Below are 25,309 nucleotides of genomic sequence, written 5' to 3'. Positions count from 1 at the left end.
CAGGCGGACTCTCAACCACTGCGCCACCAGGGAAGCCCCTAAGGTTTATTTATTTACTTATTTATTTTTATTTTTATTTTTTGCGGTACGCGGGCCTCTCACTGTTGTGGCCTACGTCCGTTGCGGAGCACAGGCTCCGGAAGTGCAGGCTCAGCGGCCATGGCTCACGGGCCCAGGTGCTCCGCGGCATGTGGGATATTCCCGGATCGACTCTCAACCACTGCGCCACCAGGGAAGCCCCTATAGTTTGTTTGTTTGTTTATTGATTGATTGATTGATTGATTGTACGCGGGCCTCTCACTGTTGTGGCCTCGCCCGTTGCGGAGCACAGGCTCCGGAAGCGCAGGCTCAGCGGCCATGGCTCACGGGCCCAGGCGCTCCTCGGCATGTGGGATCCTCCTGGCCTGGGGTGCGAACCCGTGTCCCCTGCATCGGCAGGCGGACTCTCAACCACTGCGCCACCAGGGAAGCCCCCAGCCTCATAAATCTTAAATAACTTTGCCCCTCTTCTTCAAGCTTATCGCCATTACCCGAGCTAAGACTGTCTTCTTTTCCAGCCCAGATAATCGTAGTGGTTTTCCTGCCCCCAGTTCTGTCTTCCTCCAGATCCATGCTAACAAGGCCACCACTGGCCTTCTAATTGTGCAAATTAGAAAAAGATGCGCCTTCCTCAAGACACCTGACTTCCCTAATTTTGTTAGAACAAGAACCTTTACTGCCATCTGCTGGAAATGCTCATAATTAGTCACAGTTCTTTGAGGTCTATGATGTGAATGATTCTCCCTTCAATGTGTGTCCTTGTGCAGTGTACAACCTGCACAACCACACACGTGGTCCTGGCTGCCAAAGTGATCTTTTCAAAACACAAATGTAAAAACTGAAAAATCATTATATTAAAAAAATGCTTGGTGTTAAATGGATAGACCCAATTGTCTGGAAATGATAGGTTTCTTTGTTACATAATGATTTCATGAAGTGCCCTGAAATTCAATGCTGTTTTAAGGCCTATTTGTCCTATCAATTAAAAATATATTACAGAACATTTTCTCGCCATAAAACGATTATAAATTACTCATTCTCAGTATCTTACATTTATATTGTATCTATTGTTGATGAATACAAAATTCTTCTCCAGAATCTGGGGCTTGCTTTTTCAGTCCATTTTTTCCTCACTTACATTGGAGATGTAAACTGGGCCAGCATTTACAGATTGATAAACTGAAGTATGAATGTGATGTGCATTCTGGGAGGCTGGTGGAGGTCTCAGGTGGAAGGGACCTTCTAGATGAGCAGTCCAGCATGCATTCGTTGCCGGAGCGTGCACCCTCCCCCAACAGGTTGGGACCAGAAATGCCATATAGCTGTAACATCATGATGATGTGTGAACCTGGGGTTGGTCAGGCAGCCAGTCCAGAGAAATCAGGCAAGGCTGACTGCTATTTCTCCCCAAGTTCCTGAAAATTCGTGCAACTTTCTTTTTGGCTAAGTAGCACCCAGCCTTTTCTTTCTTCCTTCCTTCCTTCTTCCCTCCCTCCCTCACTCCCTTCCTTCCTTTCTTTCTGCATTTGGTGTAGATTTTATTTTTGTATTTATAAAATCTTTAAATTTTTAATAGATTTTATTAAATTTGGGGATCTGCTCTAGGAAGAATTAAAATGGGCTTTAAAATATGGATAATTTCTTGGTATAGTTTTACTTAATAGAAAGTAAGAATGGTTCATGAATTTCAAACATTTGTGAAATATGACTTTGCATTTTTACATGCTATTTTTAAAACTTTTTTCTTTTTTATTAGAAATTTTATATTGAAGTATAGTTGATTTACAATGTTGTGTTAATTACTGCTGTACAGCAAAGTGACTCAGTTATATATGTGTGTGTGTGTGTATATATATATATATATATATATACATTCTTTTCATATTCTTTTCCATTATGGCTTTTCACAGGATATTGAATATAATTCCCTGTGCTGTACAGTAGGACCTTGTTGTTTATGCATTCTATATATACCAGTTTGCATCTGCTAATCCCAACCTCCCACTCCATCCCTCTCCCACCCCCATCCTCCATGGCAACCACCAGTCTATTCTATATGTCCCTGATTGTGTTTCTGTTTCATAGATAGGTTCATTTGTGTCATATTTTAGATTCCACATATTAGCAATGTCATATGATATTTGTCTTTCTCTGTCTGACTTACTTCACTTAGTATGATAATCTCTAGTTTCATCCATGTTGCTGCAAATGGCATTATCTTGTTCTTTTTTATGGCTGAGTAACATTCCATTGTATATATGTACCACATCTTCTTTATCCATTCATCTGTCAATGGATATTTAGGTTGTTTCTATGTCTTGGCACCCAGCTTTTTCTTACTTGGCTTTTCCTGTGGCCCCAGGTCCCCTCTCGGAGGCAGTGAGTGGGAGAGGGGAACTTCAGAGACCATAGACATGAATCTGAGAGGAGAAGTAAATTGGCCTCCCCCCTTATCCCACCCATTTTTGAGCAGAGCTGATTCTCCCCTCCAGACAGCTCCCACATGTGCCCATTTCTTCTCATCGTCTCCACTGAGAACCCTAGTCCTGGCCCCTGTCAATTCTCAAAAGTGACTTTAAGACAGCCCCCACTGGTTTCCTGGACTCTGATCTTGCTTCCCACCAACTGTTCTCCACCTAAAGCCCATGTGAGGCCCCCAGAATGCCACCTCCTCCCTTCGATGCCTCCCCTGGCATGTGTGTGCAAAATGTGCACACTCTCATGTGGCCCTCAAGGACCTGACCCCTGCTCCCCCATCTCATCTCTCACCCTTCCCATTTCCCAGCTCTGCTCCAGGTACACAGAAATGCCTCCAGTTTCTGGAAGGGGCCACATACTTCCTCTAAACTTTAGATCTTCACCCTTGTTTCTCCCCAAACTGATAATCAACCCATCTGAATCTAGCCAACTCCTACCAATTCCCCACCCTGGCTGCCCATCAGAATCTTTTGGGGAAGCTTTAAAAACTCCTGATGCCCAGAAGTATCCCAGAATCTCTGGGGTTAAGACCCAGGTATCAGGATTTTAAATCAATCAATTTGTTAAAAAGCAGGATTGAGAACCTGGTTAGGTCTTTTTTTTTTTAATTTATTTTATTTTTATTTACTATTTTTGGCTGTGTTGGGTCTTTGTTGCTGTGCACGGGCTTTCTCTAGTTGCGGCGAGCGGGGGCTACTCATTGTGGTGTGTGGGCTTCTCATTGCAGTGGCTTATCTTGTTGTGGAGCATGGGCTCTAGAGCACAGGCTTCAGTAGATGCGGTGCATGGGCTCAGTAGTTGTGGCTCATGGGCTCTACAGGGCAGACTCAGTAGTTGTGGCTCGCGGGCTCTAGAACGCAGGCTCAGTAGTTGTGGCACACGGGCTTAGTTGCTCCACGGCATGTGGGATCTTCCTGGACCAGGGCTTGAACCCGTGTCCCCTGCACTGGCAGGTGGACTCTCAACCACTGCGCCACCAGGGAAGCCCCGGTTTCCAATTTTTAAAAATATTTATTTCTGGCCGTGTCGGGTCTTAGTTATGGCACCCGGGATGTTTCGATACAGCGTGCGGGCTTCAGAGCATGTGGGTTCTGTAGTTGCGGCACGCAGGCTTTCTAGTTGTGGCCCATGGGCTTAGTTGCCCCATGGCATGTGGAATCTTAGTTCCCTGACCAGGGATTGAACCTGAGTCCCCTGCATTGGAAGGCAGATTCTTAGCCACTGGACCACCAGGGAAGTCCCCCTGGTTAGGACTTTTTAATTTGTTTTTATTTATTTATTTTTAACATCTTTATTGGAGTATAATTGCTTTACACCCCTGGTTAGGTCTTAACAACCCTTGCTTTATATTAGGCAGCCTCCCCCTGCTTCCCAAAGCTCCTCTGGCTTCCCTGTCCACATGAATGTCATCTTATTGTGTTGTTTTTAATGCTAGTCAACTCTGCTAGAATGTAAACCCAGGGAAGGCAGGACCACATCTGTCTGTTTTCCGTTGTATGTTTAAGGCCTGATGCAAAGGAGAAACTCAGTCAATATTGTTGTCGTGAATGTTAAAGGTCATTTCAAGGGTGACAGGAGGCTTTCACACTTTGAACTCTCTTCCCTAAACAAAATCAATTCATGCCCCCTTCCAAAACAAAACAACTAACAAAAATCCTCTTTTTACTTACTAAGCAATGCCCTGCAATAATGATTCATTCCTTTGGCTTAAACTCCTTGTCTCATTAAAATGCAATACAGCCCCCAAATATACCACCTTAACAGAGTTGCTCATTACACTTTGCCCTGAATGATTTCATCAGCTCTTAATAGAAGAGAGAGGAGAAGAATTACCATTTATTGGGTGCATCCTATGCACCAGACATTTTGCATACATTGGCTCATTAATGGAGTTAAATGAGATTAGCTCTGGAAACACCCAAAGCTCAGAGAGGTTAAGGAAATTAGCCCAAGGTAACAGAGCTGGCAAATTGATAAATCAGATTTAAGCTGACATCTAAGCCCCTACTGTCAACTCCAACCTGAGTTTGGAGGGGAGAAAAAAGCACAAAAGGAAGGGAAGGAAAGGACACCGGGAAGACAGTTCTGGGCCTCAGAAGACCCGCTTCATCTTCTCCATTTGACCCAGGACGGTGCTGGCAGCTGGGGAAGGAGTGTTATTGGCACTGGGGAAGGAGTGTTATTGGCAACAGCATCCTTCCAGCTGCTCCTCCACTCTTCTCTCACACTTCATGTCCAAACCGTCAGCGGATCCTGCTGACTTAGCCTTCAAGATATCTCAGTACTCTGACCACTCCTCGGAGGCTCCACTGCCTACTCCCCAACCTCACGTCTCTCACCTGGATCTCCGCAACTGCCTTCCTGCTGCTTTCCCTGACCCCGCCTTGTACCCCCCTCCCCACAGGCAGGGTCTTGCACATTTGCTCAAAACCCTCCAGAGCTCCCGTGACAAGCTCTTCGGCCCCCACCAGCCACTCTCCCTCAGGCCTCATTTACAGTCCAAGTTCCCTCCCTCAGCCCCAGCCCTCTGTCCCCATTGCTGCTCCTTGGACACCCCCAGCACCTGCTTCCCTCTGTCCCGAGGGCCCCCCCCAGACACCCACATGCCCACCCACTGGCCTCCTTCAGATGCCAGCCCCTCAGTGGGGCCTCCCCTCAGCTCCCCACTTCCTGGAATTAGCCCAAGCCTAACTCCTTTCCTGCTTTATTCATCCCCGAGCACTTAACACCATCTGCTGGACCACATACACTTCACTCATTTGTTTGCTGTTTCTCCCTTCAGAATGCATTCTGCTTGAAGGCAGAGACTCCTGTCTGTCTTGGTCTCTGCTGTATCCTCAGCACCTAGAATAACACGTGGCACATAGTAGGTGTTCAATAAATGTTGAGTGAATGACAGACTATGAGAAAATGGGTGACATTCTACTTTGAGACACTATCGATCTTTACGGATGTGCTGGCTTGAAGTCCAGAGTGTGACATTCAGGCTATAGTATGCATAGCTATGAGGTCTGGTGGCTCTAACTGAAGATAGATGAAAAATCATATAAATGGCCCAATGCTATTAGCAGGGAAGAGTCTAAGGACTTACTGTGTGCACTGACAGGTAGATGCTCGACAAATATTTATTGAATGAATGAAAAGGAAAACATAAGCTTTTTCATCAAACACTTCTGAACCAAAGAACAGAGTCACCAGTCAACAAAATCTGAAAAGGCCAAATTTTGTTCTATTGTATTATGCACAGTTTAGACTTTTGCCAAGTGGAGGCACAGGAACTACTATTATTTTGATTATACAAACATTATAATGGGGCAGTGTAGTGAAGCAGAAAGTGCACAGCTTAGGGTTGAAGGACGTCAGGGTATCCTGGCTCCCCGCTTGGAGGCTGTGGAATCTCTGGGTTACTCAGGGTCTTCCAGCATCAGTGGGTGGTATAGATCTAAAGGTTGTTTTAAAGCTTCAGTCACCATTTTCAAAGTCCTTCCTCTCCCTCCCAGCCAGGAGATTTTTCTCCCATCAGATTCCTGGGTTTAAAATGCAGCCAGGAACCTGCATTTTAAAAAAGCATTCGCCAGGCCTTTAGACCTGCTGCTGAAAGACTGGCTGAAATCTTGCTCCTCTGAGTGGGCTCTGGACCAGCAGCATAAGCATCACATCACAGCAGTGTGTTAGAAATGCAGAGTGTCAGGTGCTACCCTGAGACTGGTCAACAGGATCCTACCCTTGACCTTGTCAACAAGATCCCTGGAGTGATCCCCACTTTGAAAAGCAATGCTCTATCACACTTGATTGGTTTCACTTTCAGAGCCCTCCAGTCCTTCTCTCCAGCCTCCAGAGCAACAACAAAAAAAGCTAAATGTAAAGTTACTCAGATAGGTAAAGAACACACACAACAAAAATGCTATCTTTCAGTAAAAAAAATAATTTTAACAACCAACATGGGAAACTCTTTCCTATGTATTTGTAGACAGAGAACCACCTCTGTAAAGGAGAGTAAAATTGAAACGTTGCCGGCTTCATGGAACCAACTGAAGATGCTTTCAATGCTGGGCTCAACATTATTTATGGACATTGAGCCCTAGGTTCAATACAGCAGGAGAGCTGAGGTTTCGTGAGGACCGTGAAGTAAAAGTGAAGACTCCTGTTACAAAATGAATAGCAAGCCCCTATCTTCCCCATAGTTTGTCTTTTGTGGGAACCTAGAAATTTACGTATTACATTTGTCTACAGCAAGACACACCTTTCTTGGGGCTGGTCTAGAAAAGACACTTTATTGTGGATTCTCTTCGTTCCATGTTGATCCTCTGCCCTTATGTGCTCTTCCCTCCCCTAAAGCCTGCAGGAGTTGGTTTTAGCCAAGCAGGCAAACTGAAACCCCATTACCGCGCACAGCGACCTTGAGACAGCCACGGGCGAATCAAGGCTTCCCTGCCCAGCCTGTGTTCTGAGGGGAAGGTGAGATCTGGGAGCGGGTTACCTGCCCTGCGTGTTCACGTTACCTGCCAGGTATTCGATGACCGCGGCCATGTAGACGGGAGCACCCACGCTGATCCGGTACTTGAACGTCCCTTTCTTCAGGTACCGCATCAGCCTCCCCACGGGGAAGATGACCCCGGCCCTGGCTGAACGCGACAGCTTGGACATTTTCTTCTTCCCGCTCCGGCCCGACATCTTGCCTTAGTTTTGCTCTCAGCTTGCTTGACACGGTGGCCTCCCGGCACTAACTCAATGCTGGAAAGGAAAGGTGGCAGGGTAAGGAAGGGCGACTGGCCTGCAGCTTGGGAACCGTGGTGTGGCCACAGAGCTCGTGTGACATGCCTGATAGCCCCGGGGAGGCAGCCCAGAGCTGGCTGCCACCGCAGGGTGCTGCAGATGGGGAGCTGGGGTTCGGCAGGCCCACCCATGAACAACTCCCCACCCCACCCATCCAGCCCAGCCTCCGTAGGAGAGGCCAGAGAGAGAGGCCATGGTCCTGTGGTCAGCCTCCAAAGAGGTGCACTTCAACATCCCCAGAACCTGTGAATATGCTACTTACATGGCAGAAGAGACTTTGGAGATGTGATTAAGCTAAGGATGCTCCGGTGGGGAAGATTATCCTGGATTATCTGGGTGGGCCTAATGTAATTGCAAGGGTCCTTGTAAGATGGAGGGAGGAGATGAGAGTAGTGACAGGATGACAGCAGGAAATGGATTCTCCCCTCTTAGCCTCCGGAAGGAACCAGCCCTGCTGACACCTTCACTTTAGCCCATTGAAAATGATTTTGGACTTCTAACGTCCAGAACTGTAAGAGAATAAATTTGTATTGATTTCAGCCACTAAATTTGGGGGATAACTTGTTACAGCAGCAAGAAGAAAACTAATATGGTTCCCCTTTGCCCTGATTTGCTCCTGCCTCTTTTAATAAATAGTACAAAGTTAATATGGCCATGGCTATCATAATGGTTAGCTTTGACCCACAACTCAGAGCTGATGTACACTTCTCAGATGGAAGCACTTTTCTAAATTCCCTAATAACGTAGTATTCTTTTTTTAAAAAAATTTTTATTGGAGTATAGTTGATTTACAATGTTATGTTACTTTCAGGTGTACAGCAAAGTGAATCAGTTATACATATACATATATCCACTCGTTTTTTGATTTTTTTTCCCATATAGGCCATTGCAGAGTATTGAGTTCCCTGTGCTATACAGTAGGTCCTTATTAGTTATCTATCATATAGATAGTAGTGCATATATGTCAATCCCAATCTTCCAATTTATCCCTTCCCCCTGTAACATTCTTAAAAACAGAAACATGCCAGAAGAGGCAGTTTTATTGACTATGCTAAGGTAGAGTAACAGCAAATTAAAAGCCAGAATGCAACCCAAGCTTTTGCTCCTTAGAATGGGGAATCAAGGTTGATTTTGGGGAGAAACTTCAGAATCAGCACGAAGAGGTGACTTCAGTACAGTGCACCAAGAGACACGTATATGATTCTGTGTTATTTTAGGAAGCTATCTTTTGTGCGAAGATAAAATAATTATATACTTATGAAAAAGCCTTTGTAAGGCTAAAACTAATTCAGAGAATTGTAATGGAGCTAAACCTGTTGGTGGAGGGAGTACTGTAACCAAAAAAGGAACATAAGCCAGAATAAGTAAAAGCAAATTACAAACAAGCAGAACCAAAGAAAAGGAAACAAAAATTTTCCAGGAAAAAATGTTAATGAATTAAAGCTCTCTGGCCCAAGGGCAGCATCATTCTCAGTTGCCATTTTCTCTGGGGATGGAAAATGAGAAGTCAAAAATAAATCGAAATCGGTTCTATCTGTTGAGGCAGCCATCTCAAATTTTGGCTCGGTTAGTTTACTGACAGCAAAGATGGCAATGAAAAGGCCTAAGAAAGTGGGTAAGAATATGATGGAAGAAAGTGCTAAATAAATGCATGGCTAATATGAAAGATACAAACCTGGGATTTCTTTAATCTGGATGGAAGATTGAACATAGAGTTCAGTTTTCTAAAGTATCCGATAACTCTGTATGACTGAGGAGTTTTATATAAGAACTATGGAATTTAGCAACAAATCCCATTCTCAACACCCTCTTATCTCTGAGGTAAATGACGTGAGTCTGAGGCATATTACTATATACTTGACATACGTTCTTTTTGTATGCTCATATGTACTTACTACCCTCCTATTTTATGTGTCGTTTTGCCACCAAGAGATGTAGGTATTCATCAAAGTTAAGTACAAGCAAAGATGAGCAAATAGCCTGAGAACATTATCTCTTTCCCAGTAAGGCACATGGATAAAACAGCATCACTTTTTTTAGAACTTCCACATTTCTCTGCTTCTGCTGCGAACTCTCATCAATCCACTTACAGCTGGCCTCTCTGTGACGAAGCAGGTAGCTGCATATTAGGATTATAACCATCAACTCATGTTGAAGAAACTTAGGTCAGGCATCGATGAGTGTACAGAGTACCTGCTGGTAGTCAGTGCTATCCCAGGGGACAGGAAACACGAGAGCAATGTTCAACAGTCCCTGCTCTTAGGGACAATTACATGGCACATGCTGGCTACCCGCTGGTGGCGTTCAGAATGGGGGTGGCCCTTGGTGTAGTGGAAAGAGCCTGCGACCAGGCAGGAATCCCTGGGTGTGGTCCCACTTCTACATGACTAGCTATGGGAGCTGTGTGTGTCATTCGAGTGGCCTCATCTGTAAATCAGGGAGGTGACTGATTGATCCTGAAGGTCCCTCTGGTCTTAAACATTCCAGTCTTCGGAACTGCACTTTCAAATGGTTCTGGAAAAGAAGCTCAGTCTCTTTAAGAAATGATATCTGAAGAGTTAAGAGCCTGTGCAGGTGTGTTAGTATTGATGTGTTAGTATTGGTGACTCCACTAAACCGATTATTAGTTACTGATAAGTGGGGGGAGGGGAGGATTAGTAGGTCTGGTTGCCGAGGAAACCACCTGAAAAGCCCATCACAGGATGGACATGCTCTGTGGATACCGTACGATGTGCTGGATGGTCATAATCTCTCCTACAGAGAGAAAAATGCACGGAGCACAAACACCACAAAGCAGGACCCCTTCATCCCCCCCACCCCCCAGTACATTTTTCTCAAATGAAAACAGACAGGGAATGACTAGGTGTGCAGGATAAAGCCACCCAGGGACTTTCCCAGTATCAGTCAAGTGGAGTCACAAATTGCCCTAAAACTTGGAAATAAGGACTGGCAGTAGAAGAAAAACGGGACTGTAGGGCATTGATGCCTAACACATTCATGAAGATAAGATAGGAAAGGAAAGGAAAGTCAGGGTTAGATCAAATAGAAACATACGAGCTGACTATTATAAAATGTAGGGATCACCCCAAACACAGCACTTTGTAACGAGACTTTCCTTCTTTGGCTTCCAGACTTTCCTCTAGGTTAGGGCCTTAGAGCTGGGGATGCAGCGCCATTTGAATCTAAGTGTGAGATTGACCGTTGCATGTGCTTCAATAGGACTAGAGAGCTCTTTGTGTCTGGGGACCCATCTTTTCGATAGGGAACCAGTAACCAAAACCACTCACCCTGGCCAGGCACGGTAATAACCGCTTGCATAAGTTGTCTCATAACAGAAGGTCCTGATAAGGAGCACGATATGTCCTGCCAGCCTCCCAGGAACCCTCACGCTGGAATCCATCTTTGCTGGGAGATGCAAGTGCCGCCAGGGAGGGCCCTGAGTCAGATCAAGTATGGGCACAAACAAAATGATTGGCCAGAGACAACCCAGAAAACGAACTCCACCACCATCATAAACCCTGAGACGGCGAGCCACGTGGCAGAGCATTTCTCCTGGGTTCCCTTACCCTGCTGCTCTCTGACCAGGCGCCCCTTTCCAATAAAGCCTTTTGTTCTGTCAGTAGGTGTGTCTCCTCAGACAATTCATTTCTGAGGGTTAGACACGAACCCACTTTTAGGGCCCTGGAAAGGGTCCCCCTCTGGTAACATTTTCAGACATCACGCTGAGCTTAAGCAGCCAGGTGCCTAATTCCTGGCCCCGAGGGCTGGGAGGCCCCTGCACACTGTAAGAATCAGACTACCTCCAGGAATCCTTAGGGGAAGTAGAGAGGAGCTGACAGGTCATACCTGCCGGAAGCCACAGATGGAAGGAAGTGTTGAGCCTCCTTGGCCCACTAGAGAGAAGACCCTACTTTCTAAATCCCCCAGCCCCCCAGCCTGCACTGGACTCTGCCTGCAGTGGTGAGAAGTGATAACCGCTAACTTCCTTCTTTTCTAGGCCTCCCCTGACTCTATGCAGTCTTGGGAAGTCAGGAGTTTAAAAACTTGAATGCGTTTTTATCTACTTCCTGTGAATCTGAATCTCAGTGGAGGGCCACTCCTCGAAAGAGAACTATTGCGATGTGAAATCTGTTTCCATCAGACTAATACTTAAATGTTTACATTTATTTACCTTCTGCTCGAAAACAAGTTTTGTTCTAATTAAGCAGAGCTTAAGGACTCTAGTACATGATGTTTGTTTATAGGTTCGAAGAAAGAATATGGCTGGATGCAGCTCTTCCAGTGGTTATACACACTACGTGGAGGATGTGAGAGGAACTGGGAAGCAGACCAGACACCACCTAGATCCGCATCATACCTGTCCTTCCACATCTGAAAGACCAAGGTATGACCACCGTGTAAAGTCTCATAATTACTCTCGAAGTGAACAGAAGAGTTTTAAGCATGTTAAGTTGGGGGTGGGGCAGGAGAATAAAACCCAGGGAAGAAGCAAGGAGAATGCCGTGTTGCCTGCTTACTCCTCTCACCTCCAGGAGCATGGCAGTTGGTAGAACACCACTGGTTTTCTGTGTGCTGGGGAAGTATGGGACTCTGTTGTTTTAGGATTTGTGTTTATGTTTGGGTTTTAAGCCCGTAAGAACACCAGTGAGTTAGATTTTACAGGTATCACAAGGGGAAATACTAAATTGCGGCACTAACCCAGACATGGACGATAAGCTCGCACTAGCCTATTTAAATAACTATTGTTATTTCATTGATTTTATGATGTGCCTTTTTAAAAAAAACATTTTACTGTCTCTAGAAATCAGTCTGCATCTTGCAATCTGTGACATCAGAGATTCCATGAAAGACAGTATTTATGGAGCATTTATTATTGAACAAGAAATGACATTAGATGTTGTGGAATATACATGGCCTCTGTCCTCAAATGTTTTCCAGTGAACTTGCATGACAGCTTATAGTAAAGTTTTAAACAGATGCTAGAGCCATGGGTTCCAAACTGTGTGCCAAGGGACCCCGGGACACAATAGCTAATGGTTTTTTGTTTGTTTTTTTAATTAATTAATTAATTTATTTTTGGCTGCGTTGTGTCTTGGTTGCTGTGCGCGGGCTTTCTCTAGTTGCGGCGAGCGGGGGCTACTCTTGGTTGCCTTGTGTGGGCTTCTTGTTGCGGTGGCTTCTCTTGTTGTAGAGCACAGGCTTCTCATTGCGGTGGCTTCTCTTGTTGTAGAGCACGGGCTCTAGGCATGCAGGCTCAGTAGTTGTGGCACGCGGGCTTCAGTAGTTGTGGCCCACGGGCTCTAGAGCGCAGGCTCAGTAGTTGTGGTGCATGGGCTTAGTTGCTCCGCGGCATGTGGGATCTTCCCAGACCAGGGCTCGAACCTGTGTCCCCTGCACTGGTAGGCGGATTCTTAACCACTGCGCCACCAGGGAAGTCCCACAACAGCTAATGTTTAAGCTTTCAAGTGAAATACAGTGATAGTCAACCTCTGTTGGCCTCCACAACTACTAGTTCATTGTGGTTCCACCAGAGGTTCAGGGTAGATTGTACTATCTTTTGTGTGTGTGTGCTATTTTCTTTTTGGTGATGCCATATCTTTTGCAAAGCTGAAATTTTGGCTGTTGTGATTAAAAGCAAGTGCTGGGTGAAAATCAGTGTGGAACAGAAAATGAGAGTGGCCGTGTCCAATCTGATTCCAAGGTGTGAGAAGTCGTGTAATGTCCAACAGGTGTACACACCCTCTTTGTAATTCATGGTTATTTAAGAACAGGATGCAAATGTTCTTTGTTTTTCTAATTCATGTGTTATTATTTTTTCAAAGAGCTACTAAATTGTCAGGACAGAAATACTTATTAGGTTGTTGAGACCAAACCACTTAATAAATGGAATGGAAAGCATTTCTTCTGGCTTAAGGGCTCTGTGAAAAAATGGCTGAGACCCTAAGTTCTCTGTGAATCTGTACAAGCTGAAACATAATTATGACTTGCTCAGGGCCACCCTAAAGCGAGGAAAACAAGAAAGTTAAAGAAGTTATTTAAAATTCTGAATTTATCTTTAAATCTAATACTTGCACACAGTAAAACAAAGCAAAAAGGGTAAAGAACTTTATTTCCTCCATTGATTGCCTTGAAAACTGTATTTTTATTCATTTATTTATCTATCTATACATTTTTGGCCGTGCCGCACAGCTTGCGGGATCTTAGTTCCCTGACCAGGGATTGAACCCGGGCCCCGGCAGTGAAAGCACGGAGTCCTAACCACTGGACCACCAGGGAATTCCCAAAACTTTAAATAATACACTTCAATCTCCATTTCCAATTCCACCAACTTTAGGGACTGTGTCCTAAGCCACTGTCATGTAAAATGAGGATGTATCGGCCCCAATCTTTCCCTGGTCCTCTCCTCCCGTCTTTACCTCCGTACTTCCACCTCTGTCTTCTGTACTTTCCACTATCCCGATTTATCACATTTCTATTTTGCTCTGTAATCACATAACGAAATCTCCTGCGTTTTGTCCGTAGGTATAATTTTGAAAGTTAAATGCCAATGAACAGCATTTATATGATGAAGACTCTGTAACTCTTGTTCCCTTCAGAATCAAGTGGGATGTTAGCTTCACATTTCTGTGGTCCAACACTAGGACCCTTGTGTCTTAGTATCAAGAAGTGGAGTCTCTTGGTTCTGAAAACATGTTGTTCAACGTCATTCCACATTTTACTTGGCTTCACATTTGGATCATGTCTTCTCGTAAAGCCTCCCCCACGCGCCCAAGTTACTACGGGCGTACCTCGGAGATACTGTGGGTGCAGCTCTAGGACACCCCAATAAAGTGAGCCACATCAGTTTTTTGGTTTCCCGCACATATGAAAGTTATGTTTTCACTATACTGTGGTCTATTAAGCATGCAATAGCAGTGTGTCTAAAAAAACAATGTACATACCTTAATTAAAAAATACTTTAGCATGCTAAAAAAATGCCAAAACAACTAAAATAGTAACATCAAAGACCAACTGATCACAGATCACTATAACAAATATAATAATGAAAAAGTCTGAGATATTGTGAGAATTACCAGAATGTGACACAGAGACATGAAGTGAGCAAATGCTGTTGGGAAAATGCACTGGTAGACTTGCTCAAGGCAGGGGTGCCACAAACCTTCAATTTGTAAAAAAAAGCAATACCTGTGAAGTGCAGTAAAATGAGGTATGCATGTAACTACAATCGATCCTTGTTATGTGCAGTAGTTCTGTTCTATAAAGTAGGCAGGACACTAAATTAGTGAGTAGTGAACAATTGTTCCTGGGGAAACAGGGTTAGGTTGCTGTCAGCCTCTGATCACAACTTTTTCATCAATGGATCAGTACAAAACCTTGTTTGATGTATGTTTCTTTTAACGACACCTTATTTAATATGAATTGTTGATTCATTAACATTGAACTCACGGCCAGCAGCACAATAACTCTTGCTTGAATACAGCTTATCTAACACACATATTTTCTACATAAGGCACAGCTCAGCCTCCTTGCGCTTAGGAACACTAGACAGCAGTTCAAGACTACACTTGGAGGCCATTTTATACAGTGAAATCACTAACAGAAAGCACAAAAATGTGAAAAACGTGGCACTAAAAAGACCATGAAAAAGACCCTCGTATGCAGGGTGGGAGATGAAACAGGAAGGTAGAGTGTGGCCTTGTTTGACCTCAGCGGGTAAGGTGTGCAGTGGATGAGTCGGTTTTTTCTGCTCTGTGCCTGTCTTTGAAAGACCACAAAAGCGCCATGAGTATTGATTTTGGGTTACAAATAAATTTCAGTGAGTAGGCAAGTTCGCAAATATGGAATCTGTGAATAATGAGGGTTGACTGTACTTCTTCTCTGTTCTTGTTGACGAAAGAGAAGTGTGCCTTTACCATATTCTAAAAGTCACCCAGCTTCTCAGTCACACTGCTCTTTGCAGGGGGCACTTTTTTCCCAGAGACTTTGTTCCTGAAGCCCTCTGAGCTGGGCTCCAGTTTGGAATGGTTCTTTTACCCAGTGGTCATCTTTCCCAGCTCATCCCTGATGCCTTGGCTTCTTCGTTCTTGGCTTTCTCCCTTGTTTTCCTTTTATCTGCCTCAGGTATCTCTTCAGAGACAGTACTGAGAAGTAAATTTTGTTTTCTTACACAAATGGAATTGTCTTTATTGAATGATCTTTGGATTATTATTTGGTAGAGTTTCTAGCATCAAAATTGCTAGCATCAAAATCATTTTGCTTCAACGTTTTGAAGCCATTGATCCAACATTTTTGGCATCCGGTGTTACAGAGAAGTTTGGTAGCCCCCATCCCCCAAGCTTTAAAATTTTCTCTGTATGTTCTAAAATTTCACAAGGATGTATCTAGGTGTCAGCACTTGATGATAAGCCTGTTCAATTTGAAGACTATTCATAACTCCTGGAATTTTTTTTCTGTCATATATTTGATTATTTCTTCCCATCTCTTTATTTCTCCCACTTCTCCCTTTACTTGTCTCTTAGTGGGATGCCCGTAAACCACGTCCTGGACCTCCTAGATTGCTCCTCCCAGTCTCTTAACCCTTTTTTTTAAGGATTTTTTTGATATGGGCCATTTTTAAAGTCTTTATTGCATCTGTTACAATATTGCTTCTGGGTTTGTTTGTTTTTTTAATGTTTTGATTTTTTTGGCGCAAGGCATGTGGGATCTTAGCTCCCTGACCAGGGATCGAACCCGCACCCCCTGCACTGGAAGGCGAGGTCTCAACCACTGGACCGCCAGGGAAGTTACAAGTCCCTTAATCTTTTCCTTCCGTTTCTCAGTCTTTTTAATTTTTATTTTGGTAATCATATTGTTAATTTCCGAACGTTCTTGTTCTCTGATTTTTTTTTTTTTTATACCATCCTGTTCTTTTATGAATGCACCATGTCTTCCAATCTCTCTGAAACTAGTTGGGATGTGTTTATATCATCTTCTTTCTCTAAATTATTTTATCCAGTCAGTTGTCCTATTTATTTATTTTCATCTTTTTCATGTTGGCTTTTCTTACATGTCTGGTGATCTTTGGTCATGCGTTCATATTTAAGAATGAAAGACAAGGTTGCTTATTACAGGCAGATGGGATAGAAAATCTTTCCTCAGATACTGTTTGGTAGGCATGGTTCCTGTTTCGGACCTCTGGGTACATGTGCAGGGCATGCCAATTAGCAGGCATCACCTTAGGGTCCCTGGTTAGGAACTGAGAGCCCTCAAATGCCAGAATGAGGGAGTTTTACTTGGTAGAGCCATACCCATCCTCCAAATTCTAGACCTGCCCTGTAGTTGTTCAATTGCTTTAGAGAAGAAACCTCAGATGATTAGTTTGGAGGTTAAATGCTAGATTTGCAGAAGCTCTACTAGGAGTAGGGGAGGGAGAGAGGCCAATTCACCTGGCTGTTGTGGAGACAGACCTTCAATGACTCCCCATTTTTCATCCTGCCCACCTTCAGGGCAGCTCCCTCCTGCTTTTATTCTCAGCTGTGGCTCTTCCTGTGATGCCATCCACATGTTCCTATGTACTTTCAGTCATAGAAAAAAATTTGCTGAAATTTGCTAAAATCTCCCATTTGCTGATGACCGTCACCAGCCCCTGCCCCTTTGTTGTGAAGTGTTTATTTTCTTTTTAAGTTTTTACCATTATTTCTGTGGGCTCTAGAGAAGGAAAGCTCATGTGCTCAGAGTCCGTCATTTAGAACTGGAAACCAAAAGTGTGACTTTAATTTAACATCTTAAAAAACATCATTTGGGAATTAGCCTAGTAAAGTACACTAGTAAAAGGAAAAGTTCAGGTGTTTTGTAATTGAGTAAGAATGTCATACTGAAAAATTTAGATTACTTTCATCACCAGGTGAGTCACTGGAAACTAACTGGTCCTGAGATAATTGAGAAATATAAAATTTCATATCAAGAGACCGTATAAGACTCACTAATAAAATCAGACCCTCAGTGTGTCTGTATTTGCATAATTATAGCATATGGGATTCCTATAAACAATATTTAAAACTACACTGTAATCCCAGATGGGAGAAGAAGAAAGAAAGGCAACATCCTAAGCATTTGCCCTTATTCAATGAAGTGCTCTTGGTGAGAAACAGCAAACTTAATACACTGATTGCCTTCATGAAAAGACAAAATAATCTGGTTTCTTTAGACCACTATCTTCCTTTAATTTAAATAAGTTCTTACTCAAGCATAAACAGCTGATAAAGAGTAAACTATTTTTTATGCCTCAAACAACTTCTTGAAGTTTTTATTATATGCAAACTGAAGAGGAACAAGGCAGAGTAGCCAACTGGCAAGATGGTCCATTAGCAGCCGCCAGCAATCCTGATTTAAATGACCAGTTTTTCTGCTGCCAAGCTTTTGCAAAGTGTCTTTTAAAAAGAGAGAGCGGTCAACACTTGAGATTTAATTATAGGCCAGTGTATCACAGGTGAAGTTTGGTTGGGCTGATGAACCACCGTGACAAAGGATCTAGAATTTCAAAACAGCTTATTTTATTTATTTTTTAATTGGAGTATAATTGCTTTACATAGTTGTGTTAGTTCCTGCTGTACAACAAAGAGAATCAGCTATATGTATACATATACTCTTTTGAGATTATTCCCTTTAGAAGTATATAAATCAAAATGCTTTCATATATACATTATTTTAAATCTAAAACTAAGAGGTCTTATAGCTTTTTAATGATGGAAATGAATTAAAAAAACTTTAAACGTTTTCTGTAAGGTTCAAAAACATGAAATTCATAGTGTCACCCCCTAATGGATTCGTTTTAAAATTGCTGAAATTTATTCAATTTATTCATTTTTAGTTCCCATGATACTTCCCTAATCTGTAGTATTATGCTTCAGAATATTTTATATTGTAAATATTTATGAAAAAACAAAGTAGTTCTGCAATAAGCATCTTTACATTGTCAGTTCAAAACTATCCTTTGGGAGAATAAAATGAGATGAAATAAAACTAGGTAGGACATAAGGGAATTCAATATAATTATATTAACTATATGTAGAAATATATATATATATATATATTTTTTAGAAATATATTTTTAAAGGGTATGAAAAAAGTCTCTTAGCCTCATACCTGATAAAATTCTAACATATTTTGGTGTGTTACCCTTAATACTGTATTAAAATAATAGAAGTTTATTAGTATTATTCTGTAGCTGTGAAAACCATTTTCAGTAGTCCCAGCTAAATCACTTGCTCTATTACACTTCTATTTATGAACTCCAAGGGCAAATCATTATTGCACAAGTAATATTTTCCAAATCATTTTCTTCCATGGCCACCTTTAAGTGAATGAGAAGAGTCAATAATCTTATTGTCGTATATGTTAAAGCACATTAACAATTTATAACGTAAGAGCTGTATCAAATGCAATTTCATTGAAATGACACTCGGATCAAATTAATCAAGTTAACCAACCATGAACATTAGAACCAAGCGTTAACTCAATTTATTTAAATTATACTATTGGATTACAAATCATTCCCTTTTAAAAAAGCATTTCAAGTCCTGTCCTGGAATAATCTGGCGGGAAACTCAACTGCCGGCACATTCTTTATAATTCAGAGTCAGAGGATATGTGGCCATCTGGGGCACTCTAGAAGGCGTGGGGAGCAGAGCGCGGGATGCAGCAGACGTGGAGTAGATTTAGGATATCTGCTGCTACTGCAGTACATGCTGACTTTTTAAGATGTTTTGTCTTTGTTGAACCAGAGCTAAGTTTTGTTTTGCTTTGTTTTTGTTTTTGCTCCTTTGTTATTAGCCTTATGTTATTTTCTAATATAAATATATTTGGCCACCTATGGTACTGGTTGGATGAGAAATGAATATAAATGAATAAAAATACTTTGAGCTCTCTTTGATTCTGAGTTAGCAACGCACCCCAGAAGAAAATGAACCGGTTTGCCTTCCTGAATCTATCTAGTCACAGAAAACATAATAAAAACAAAACTGTTCACTGGGTCCAGCCGGCTTTCGTCTTTTTGCTCTTTTGAGAATTAACAAATCGGAACAGTGGACAAGCTATCCTGTTTCCTTAAAATCTAATAGTTTCAACTTAATAGTGAGGTGTATTGTTTTACAGTGATCTATCTTGCTGCCCTGAGCAGGGGACTAGCTTTGAACCAAGATGAGAGGCTCAGGGAGAGCAAGGGGATGTGGCAGCTCCCTTTGGCAGCGGGTGAGTGGACCAGTACCAGTCGGTGGGTGGGCTGCAGCCCCTGGTGCTGCCTGACCTACCAGGGGCTCCCAGAGACATCCATGACTGCTGGGCCAGTTGTGGGCTCTCAAACCCACAACTAGAGCAGACTGTGTGCTGAGCAGAGGCAGCTGCCCCGGAACTGCTCTTCCTCCATCCCTCCCCCTGCCTGTCCCTCCCCACCCTGTTTTCCTTACTGTCAGTGCTAAGGCAGTGGCTGCACTGCGGGGACCAGTGGCTGGGGGGCCGTTGCTTCAGTTGCAGTGTTCTGTGCCGGTGACAGGCAGTGTTGCTCCCTGGTCAGAGCTGTGAAGGTGCATGTTGTATCACCTGCACCAGGTAAGGGCGACGGCCAGCCTCTGTAGGGTGCATCATGGTGGGAGAATGGAAGGTACAGTGGACGGAGGAGGGGGGGACACAGTTCTGCATCGACCAGCTGCGGCCCTTAGGCAAATCAGCTGACTTTTCAGAACCTTCCTTTTGCTCAAACAAAGCCTTTCAGAAGCTCTAATATGTATAACACACAGAAGGAGGGGGAGTTATGCTGGTTGGAGTGGGGAAGGCCTGGGAAGCTTGATGGCTTGGTCCCCACCCTTTCCTGCTTTGGGCCTCTGGGCCCTGTGGCGCTCCACTGGAGAACCATAGCACCAGCTGACCTCTGAGGTCCCTTCTGACCTGAAAGTTGCTGCTACTCTAGGAAGATGCTCAAAATGTCACTCCTTCTGAGCCCCGACCCTCCATCTGTTACTTCGTTCATAGACATGGAACAATCAGGTAGAATTAAATCACATGCCGGTGATCTTTCCTTCAAAGTCACTATTTCATCACCCATGATAACAACAGAAAAGAAAAAGTGGGCCTGAAAAACTGCTTTACTTTGTTTATGGCCTACCTCTTCTCCACCCCAAGACAATGATCGACATTGTTTACTAGAGAACAGCAGAGGTGAAAATCCAGTTTAGAAGCAAGGGGGCAATGATGACCACCTCATTGAAATTCTGGAAAACTGGTCAATTTGGAAGTTTAGCACTCTGGTGGGGAACCCAGTGAATTATTGTCTGATCTGAAAGTTTATGTTGTGTATGGTATGAGCTATTGGAATTTACCTTTTCATAGTCTACCACCACTATTTACTGTAATGGTTTTATTGAGCAGTGAAGGCAGCAAAAATACAAGTTACGCAGTTCTGTGTATGAACCATTACTGCTGCCAGGCCAGTGAACACAGGGCCTGGGATTTCCTGGAAAAGTTTGACTTCATTTTATTATATTTTTGTCCTGTAGTCATGGAAATAACCCACATTTAGGCATCGAAACTATATCATCAGGACTACCTCTCATATCCAGAAACGATCTCCAAACCTTTGGTCAGACCATGTATTGCAATTCTGACCTAAACAATACGGTCACTGTAGCTTATTCTTGTGGCATCACAGAATCAGCTGAAATAAATGTCCCTGTACGAGGCTGGTGGTCGTACGCCTGTTTCCACACATGTTCTGTCAAAGCATGGGAATTTTGACTTGAATGACTTACTCCATTCCAAGTCCAAATTGGCAATGCCAGTCAAAATAAATTGGGCAAAGTATGATGGATGGTGAGATGGATAAATGAACAATAAAGGCTTCAGAGAAACCACCCAATTTATCTTATTTAATACTTTGTGACAAGACAGTTTAAAGTACAGTGTGATGTGGCTCAATCTGATGCTCTTTATCTTTTATTGACATTGGTAAAATAGTGATGCAGACAGGAGTTTAAAAAGAAAATCTGCATATACTAATGTTAAAATGAACATAATCTGAGGACCACTGGAACGCCAGCACCTCCTGTGCCGCCACATGCACATGAGGATGTGGGGCCGTGGAGTGAGGCTGCCTGGGCGGGAGTCCTAAATCTACCACCCACCAGTTGTGTGGTGACCTTGGGCACATTTTAACCTCTCTCTTCGCTTCTGTAAGATGGGTATAACAACCATGCCTACCTATAGGGCTGTCGTAAGAATGATAAGCGTTGATACCTTTGAAGGGCTTGGAACAGTACCTGGCAAGCAGTAAGGCATTTAGTAAACATTAGCTACTATGACTTATTTCCACAAAAGAAAGTTTTAGAGACTATTTTCACAGAATGCAGGCTAACATTTTAATTCAAAAGTGACTATTATAATACTATAGTGCTGGATTTGTGTATAACATGTGGCTTAAAACTCAGTGTTGTCTTTCTGCTTCTCTCATTGGTCTTAGGAGGCAATGTAAAGGGGTGGAAAAGAAATAGTCCTGGGAAAACGCTAAGAGCCACATACTCTACAGCAAATACTTTTGTTTTTCCCAAGGCTGGGCACTTTGGGCCCCTCTTGTTCTAATCCCATATTCCCCACCCTCCATCTGCCTGGGAACCCACAATTATCGCAATGTTAGACCCACAGGATTTCACAAAATCTAAGACTGAAAAGGACCTGAGTGATCAGTCATTTAGACCACTCCTGCCCAATTTTAGCCACAATAAAAGTGAGGGGTTGTGATCATTGAACGACTTGTCCATGGCTACGTGGGGACTGGGTGAGACCAGACCCAGTCCCCTCACCCCCACTTCTGGAACCCGGGTCTGGGGCTGTTTTCTCTTATACTTTGTTGTATGTTTCATCCCCACTGGCACCTAGCATAGTATTATGTACACATTTGACATTCAAAAAATATTCCTTAAATGAGTAAATGAATAAGTGAAACCAACCTTAAATATTTGTTTTGAAAGTACTTTGGAGTTCCTTCTGTAGTATTTGGGGTGGGGGGAATGAATTATCTTCTCAAACACTTTTTCCCCCAACCTAATTCCCAATATGCATACCATTGTGCATCTAGGGGAAAACCAATCCCCCGTCCTCATGTTTCCACTACATTCTTTTTTAAAATGCCACCATCCGATACCATTGTTAGAACTCATGTCCTCATTTTTTCCTTCTAAACCTAACTTAAGATATTCATAGAATCATAGTGATGAAAGCAATTGTGACCCGTTCATTTAGTTCACTCCCCAGCCTGAACCTGGGCAGGGCAGGCCAGGACTCGAGGGAACGCACATCACCGTGCTGAGCAAAGAGGAGGTGCTAGCTAGAGCCCGGTGTCTGCATCAGGCTTCCTTCTGCCTGCCTTGTCTCCTCTTCCCCTTTCCCTCCAAATCCTGCTACATTCCCTGTGAAGCCTCGCCCAAGCCTTCCCATCCAGCTTAGAATTCTCTTCTTCCTTTAAAAACTGTCATAGCATTTTAATTATGGCTTTTATTACACATTATCAATCACTTGTAAAGTAATTGTGTTTAGTTATCCAAGCAACATATAAATTAATCCAAGTTGTAAAATTTCAAATATTATAACAACGGTTATGGATGGGTATGATTAATATAATTAAAGTCCTCCACGATGCATCTAATTCTTGTTTCTTTTAGCGGGTGTCTTGTTCTACACCTCTCCTATCCATTTTTACTTATAGAAATTCATAGTTTTATTTTGTTTTTACAAAAATGGTACCATTCAATATATATTGTTCGGTAATTTGCTTTTTTCATTAATAATGCATCTCGGTGACCTTTCTGTCTTAGTAATATATAGACTTACTTCATTCTTTTTAACTGCTTCCTAATTTTCCAGAAGATGTACCAGAGTTTATTTAGCCATTCTCTATCGATGGCCATTAGGGTTGTTTACAATGTCAGAATTACCAAAACTCTGCCATGGAAGGGAATCACATAATCTGTGTACACGCCTGCCTGCTTCTCTAGGGTACATATCAAGAAATGGAATTGCTGGGTCACACAGAATGTGCACATTATTAATTTTAACAGTGCCAAACTGCCCTCCAAGTTGGCTATATTAATTTACACACCTGTCAGCAGTATATAAAAGAACCCGTTTTCCCACTAGCTTGCCAATCTTAATCACTTTTCCCCTTCTTTTACCTTCCTATATATTTTATTTCCTAGGTTTGGGGGTGTAAGCTCTCTGAGAGCAGGGCCCATGATCTCCTCATATTTGCATTTCTTCCCCCATCCAGAGGGGTTTAAAAATTGGTGCTCCATAAACACCTGTTGAATGATCTCTAACCATACGTTTTTCGTTCATCTCTGGGCAGTACACACTTTTCAGAAGCATTTACCAAGACAGCATCTAACTTTGAGAATGAAAAACATTCTAAGAAAGTTGGTTGATTCTTTTGCACATTCCTCACGCTGAACAAGTTACAGATATCTTTCATTTAGAGTTGCCTAAGACAGGATTCTCTCCTGCCTTGCTGGCAGGGGGTAGTGAAAACAGACCTGGTTATCTCAGACAATAGCTAGCAGCGTGTCCCACCCACTGGGAAACAGCAGACCAAAGGCGCCTCAGAATCCCTGGGAACTAGACAGAAGATGGAATGGTGAAGGAGAAGGGTCACAATCTTTGGAACATTCTGGATCTAAGAAGGTAAATTCTTTTATAGAGTTTTGAAATAGAGGAAACCATTAATAATGTCTAAAGCATGGCAATAAATGGATCCAGGTGAGGAGGAACTGTGACAGCGTAGGAGAAACTGGAGTGAAGAACTGGGCATAAGGAAATTTGGATACAGGAAATAGGGGTTTTAAAGGTGTGAATTACGTGATTCAAGAGATCCAGGCCTATATTTATTTATATGATAATCTTGGGTAATTCTAAAAATGCACGAGCGTAGTTCCAAATCTTGGCGCTCTGAACATTTATTTGAAAATAAGAGTTTTCCAAAGGGGTAAGAGAGAACTTTCAGCTAAATAAGAATTGAGAATTACGTGTAGCTTGGTTTGTGTTTCACAAAAGAACTGCTCCTAAATAAGAAACATAAAGGAAGACACATGTTCGCTCTTAATAATGTTTCTTTTTCTCTCACCTACTGAACCATTTCAATAGCAGCTGCGCAGCCCAGTGAGGGTACAATCGCATTTCGACACAAACAAATGAGAAGTGAGGAAACCGTTTGCCTTGATGGCCCAATTGGGGAATGGCCCCCTGAGGCTGGACTGATACACCTCAGTTCATTGGCACTGTTGGAAAACCCAAACTGCCCTTACTTTACCATCAGGGCCTCGGGGCTGTGGTCCCCGCTGCACTCCCTTAACCAGACACGAACCCGCGGTTTGGTTTCTCGGCTCATCTCTTTTCGCCCCTTTCATCCCTTCTCCCTCCGTTGCCAATAAACCCAGCAGTGACCGGGCCTAAATCAAGCCCGCTGTGGCCCATTTTTGGCCAGGAACAATCAGCGTCTGGAAATTACTGGAGGAGGCAGCGCGTTTGGCCCTTTGGGGTCTCAGTGCCACTGTTGTGTGGAACAAAGCGGGCAGGAGCAGAGGGCGCCCCCAGGAGGAATGGCGGGGAAAGACCCCCGTGGGCGCGATTAAGGAGGCGGGCGAGGCTGGAACTAGGGTGCTCCCGGAGAGCGGGCTAGGCGCCCGGGGAAGCATGCCTGGTCCCCGCCCGCTGCGCCCCGCACGCGATTCGCCCCGCATCTGGCGGCCGGCGCAGCCTTTTCCTACGTCGCAGCCTCTTTACTTTTATTCCTCCCCCTTCGATTATTATTACTAGTCTTTCCCGCGCAAAGCGGGAACCCGGGACTGCCCAAACGAGCGGCGGAGGGGCCGCCATTTCCCCGGGAAAGCTCTGCGCGCGTCGGCACCGGGCGCCCCGGAACGGGAACCAGAGGGGAGTGCCCGGCCCCGAACCCTCCTCCGCGCCGGCCGGGGACTCACAGCCACCCGCGGCGCCCCGC

The 25,309-nt window shown here is 43.5% G+C and overlaps 1 protein-coding gene across 2 annotated transcripts in view; it reads right to left on the bottom strand.

Moving 5' to 3' along the window:
• The window catches only part of LOC101270241 (core histone macro-H2A.2), a 53,717-nt gene that overhangs the window by 27,335 nt on the left and 1,073 nt on the right, over positions 1 to 25,309 (bottom strand). For both annotated transcript variants that reach the window (XM_033407580.2, XM_004280788.4), the window contains exon 2: positions 7,020 to 7,251. In XM_033407580.2, coding sequence (XP_033263471.1) covers positions 7,020 to 7,191 — 172 coding nt within the window. In that variant the 5' untranslated portion in view covers positions 7,192 to 7,251. The remainder of the gene's footprint in view (positions 1 to 7,019; positions 7,252 to 25,309) is intronic.

Source organism: Orcinus orca, chromosome 14 (assembly GCF_937001465.1).
Source record: "Orcinus orca chromosome 14, mOrcOrc1.1, whole genome shotgun sequence".
Classification (NCBI taxonomy): Eukaryota; Metazoa; Chordata; class Mammalia; order Artiodactyla; family Delphinidae; genus Orcinus; species Orcinus orca.
This window is presented reverse-complemented; position numbering and strand designations above follow the sequence as displayed.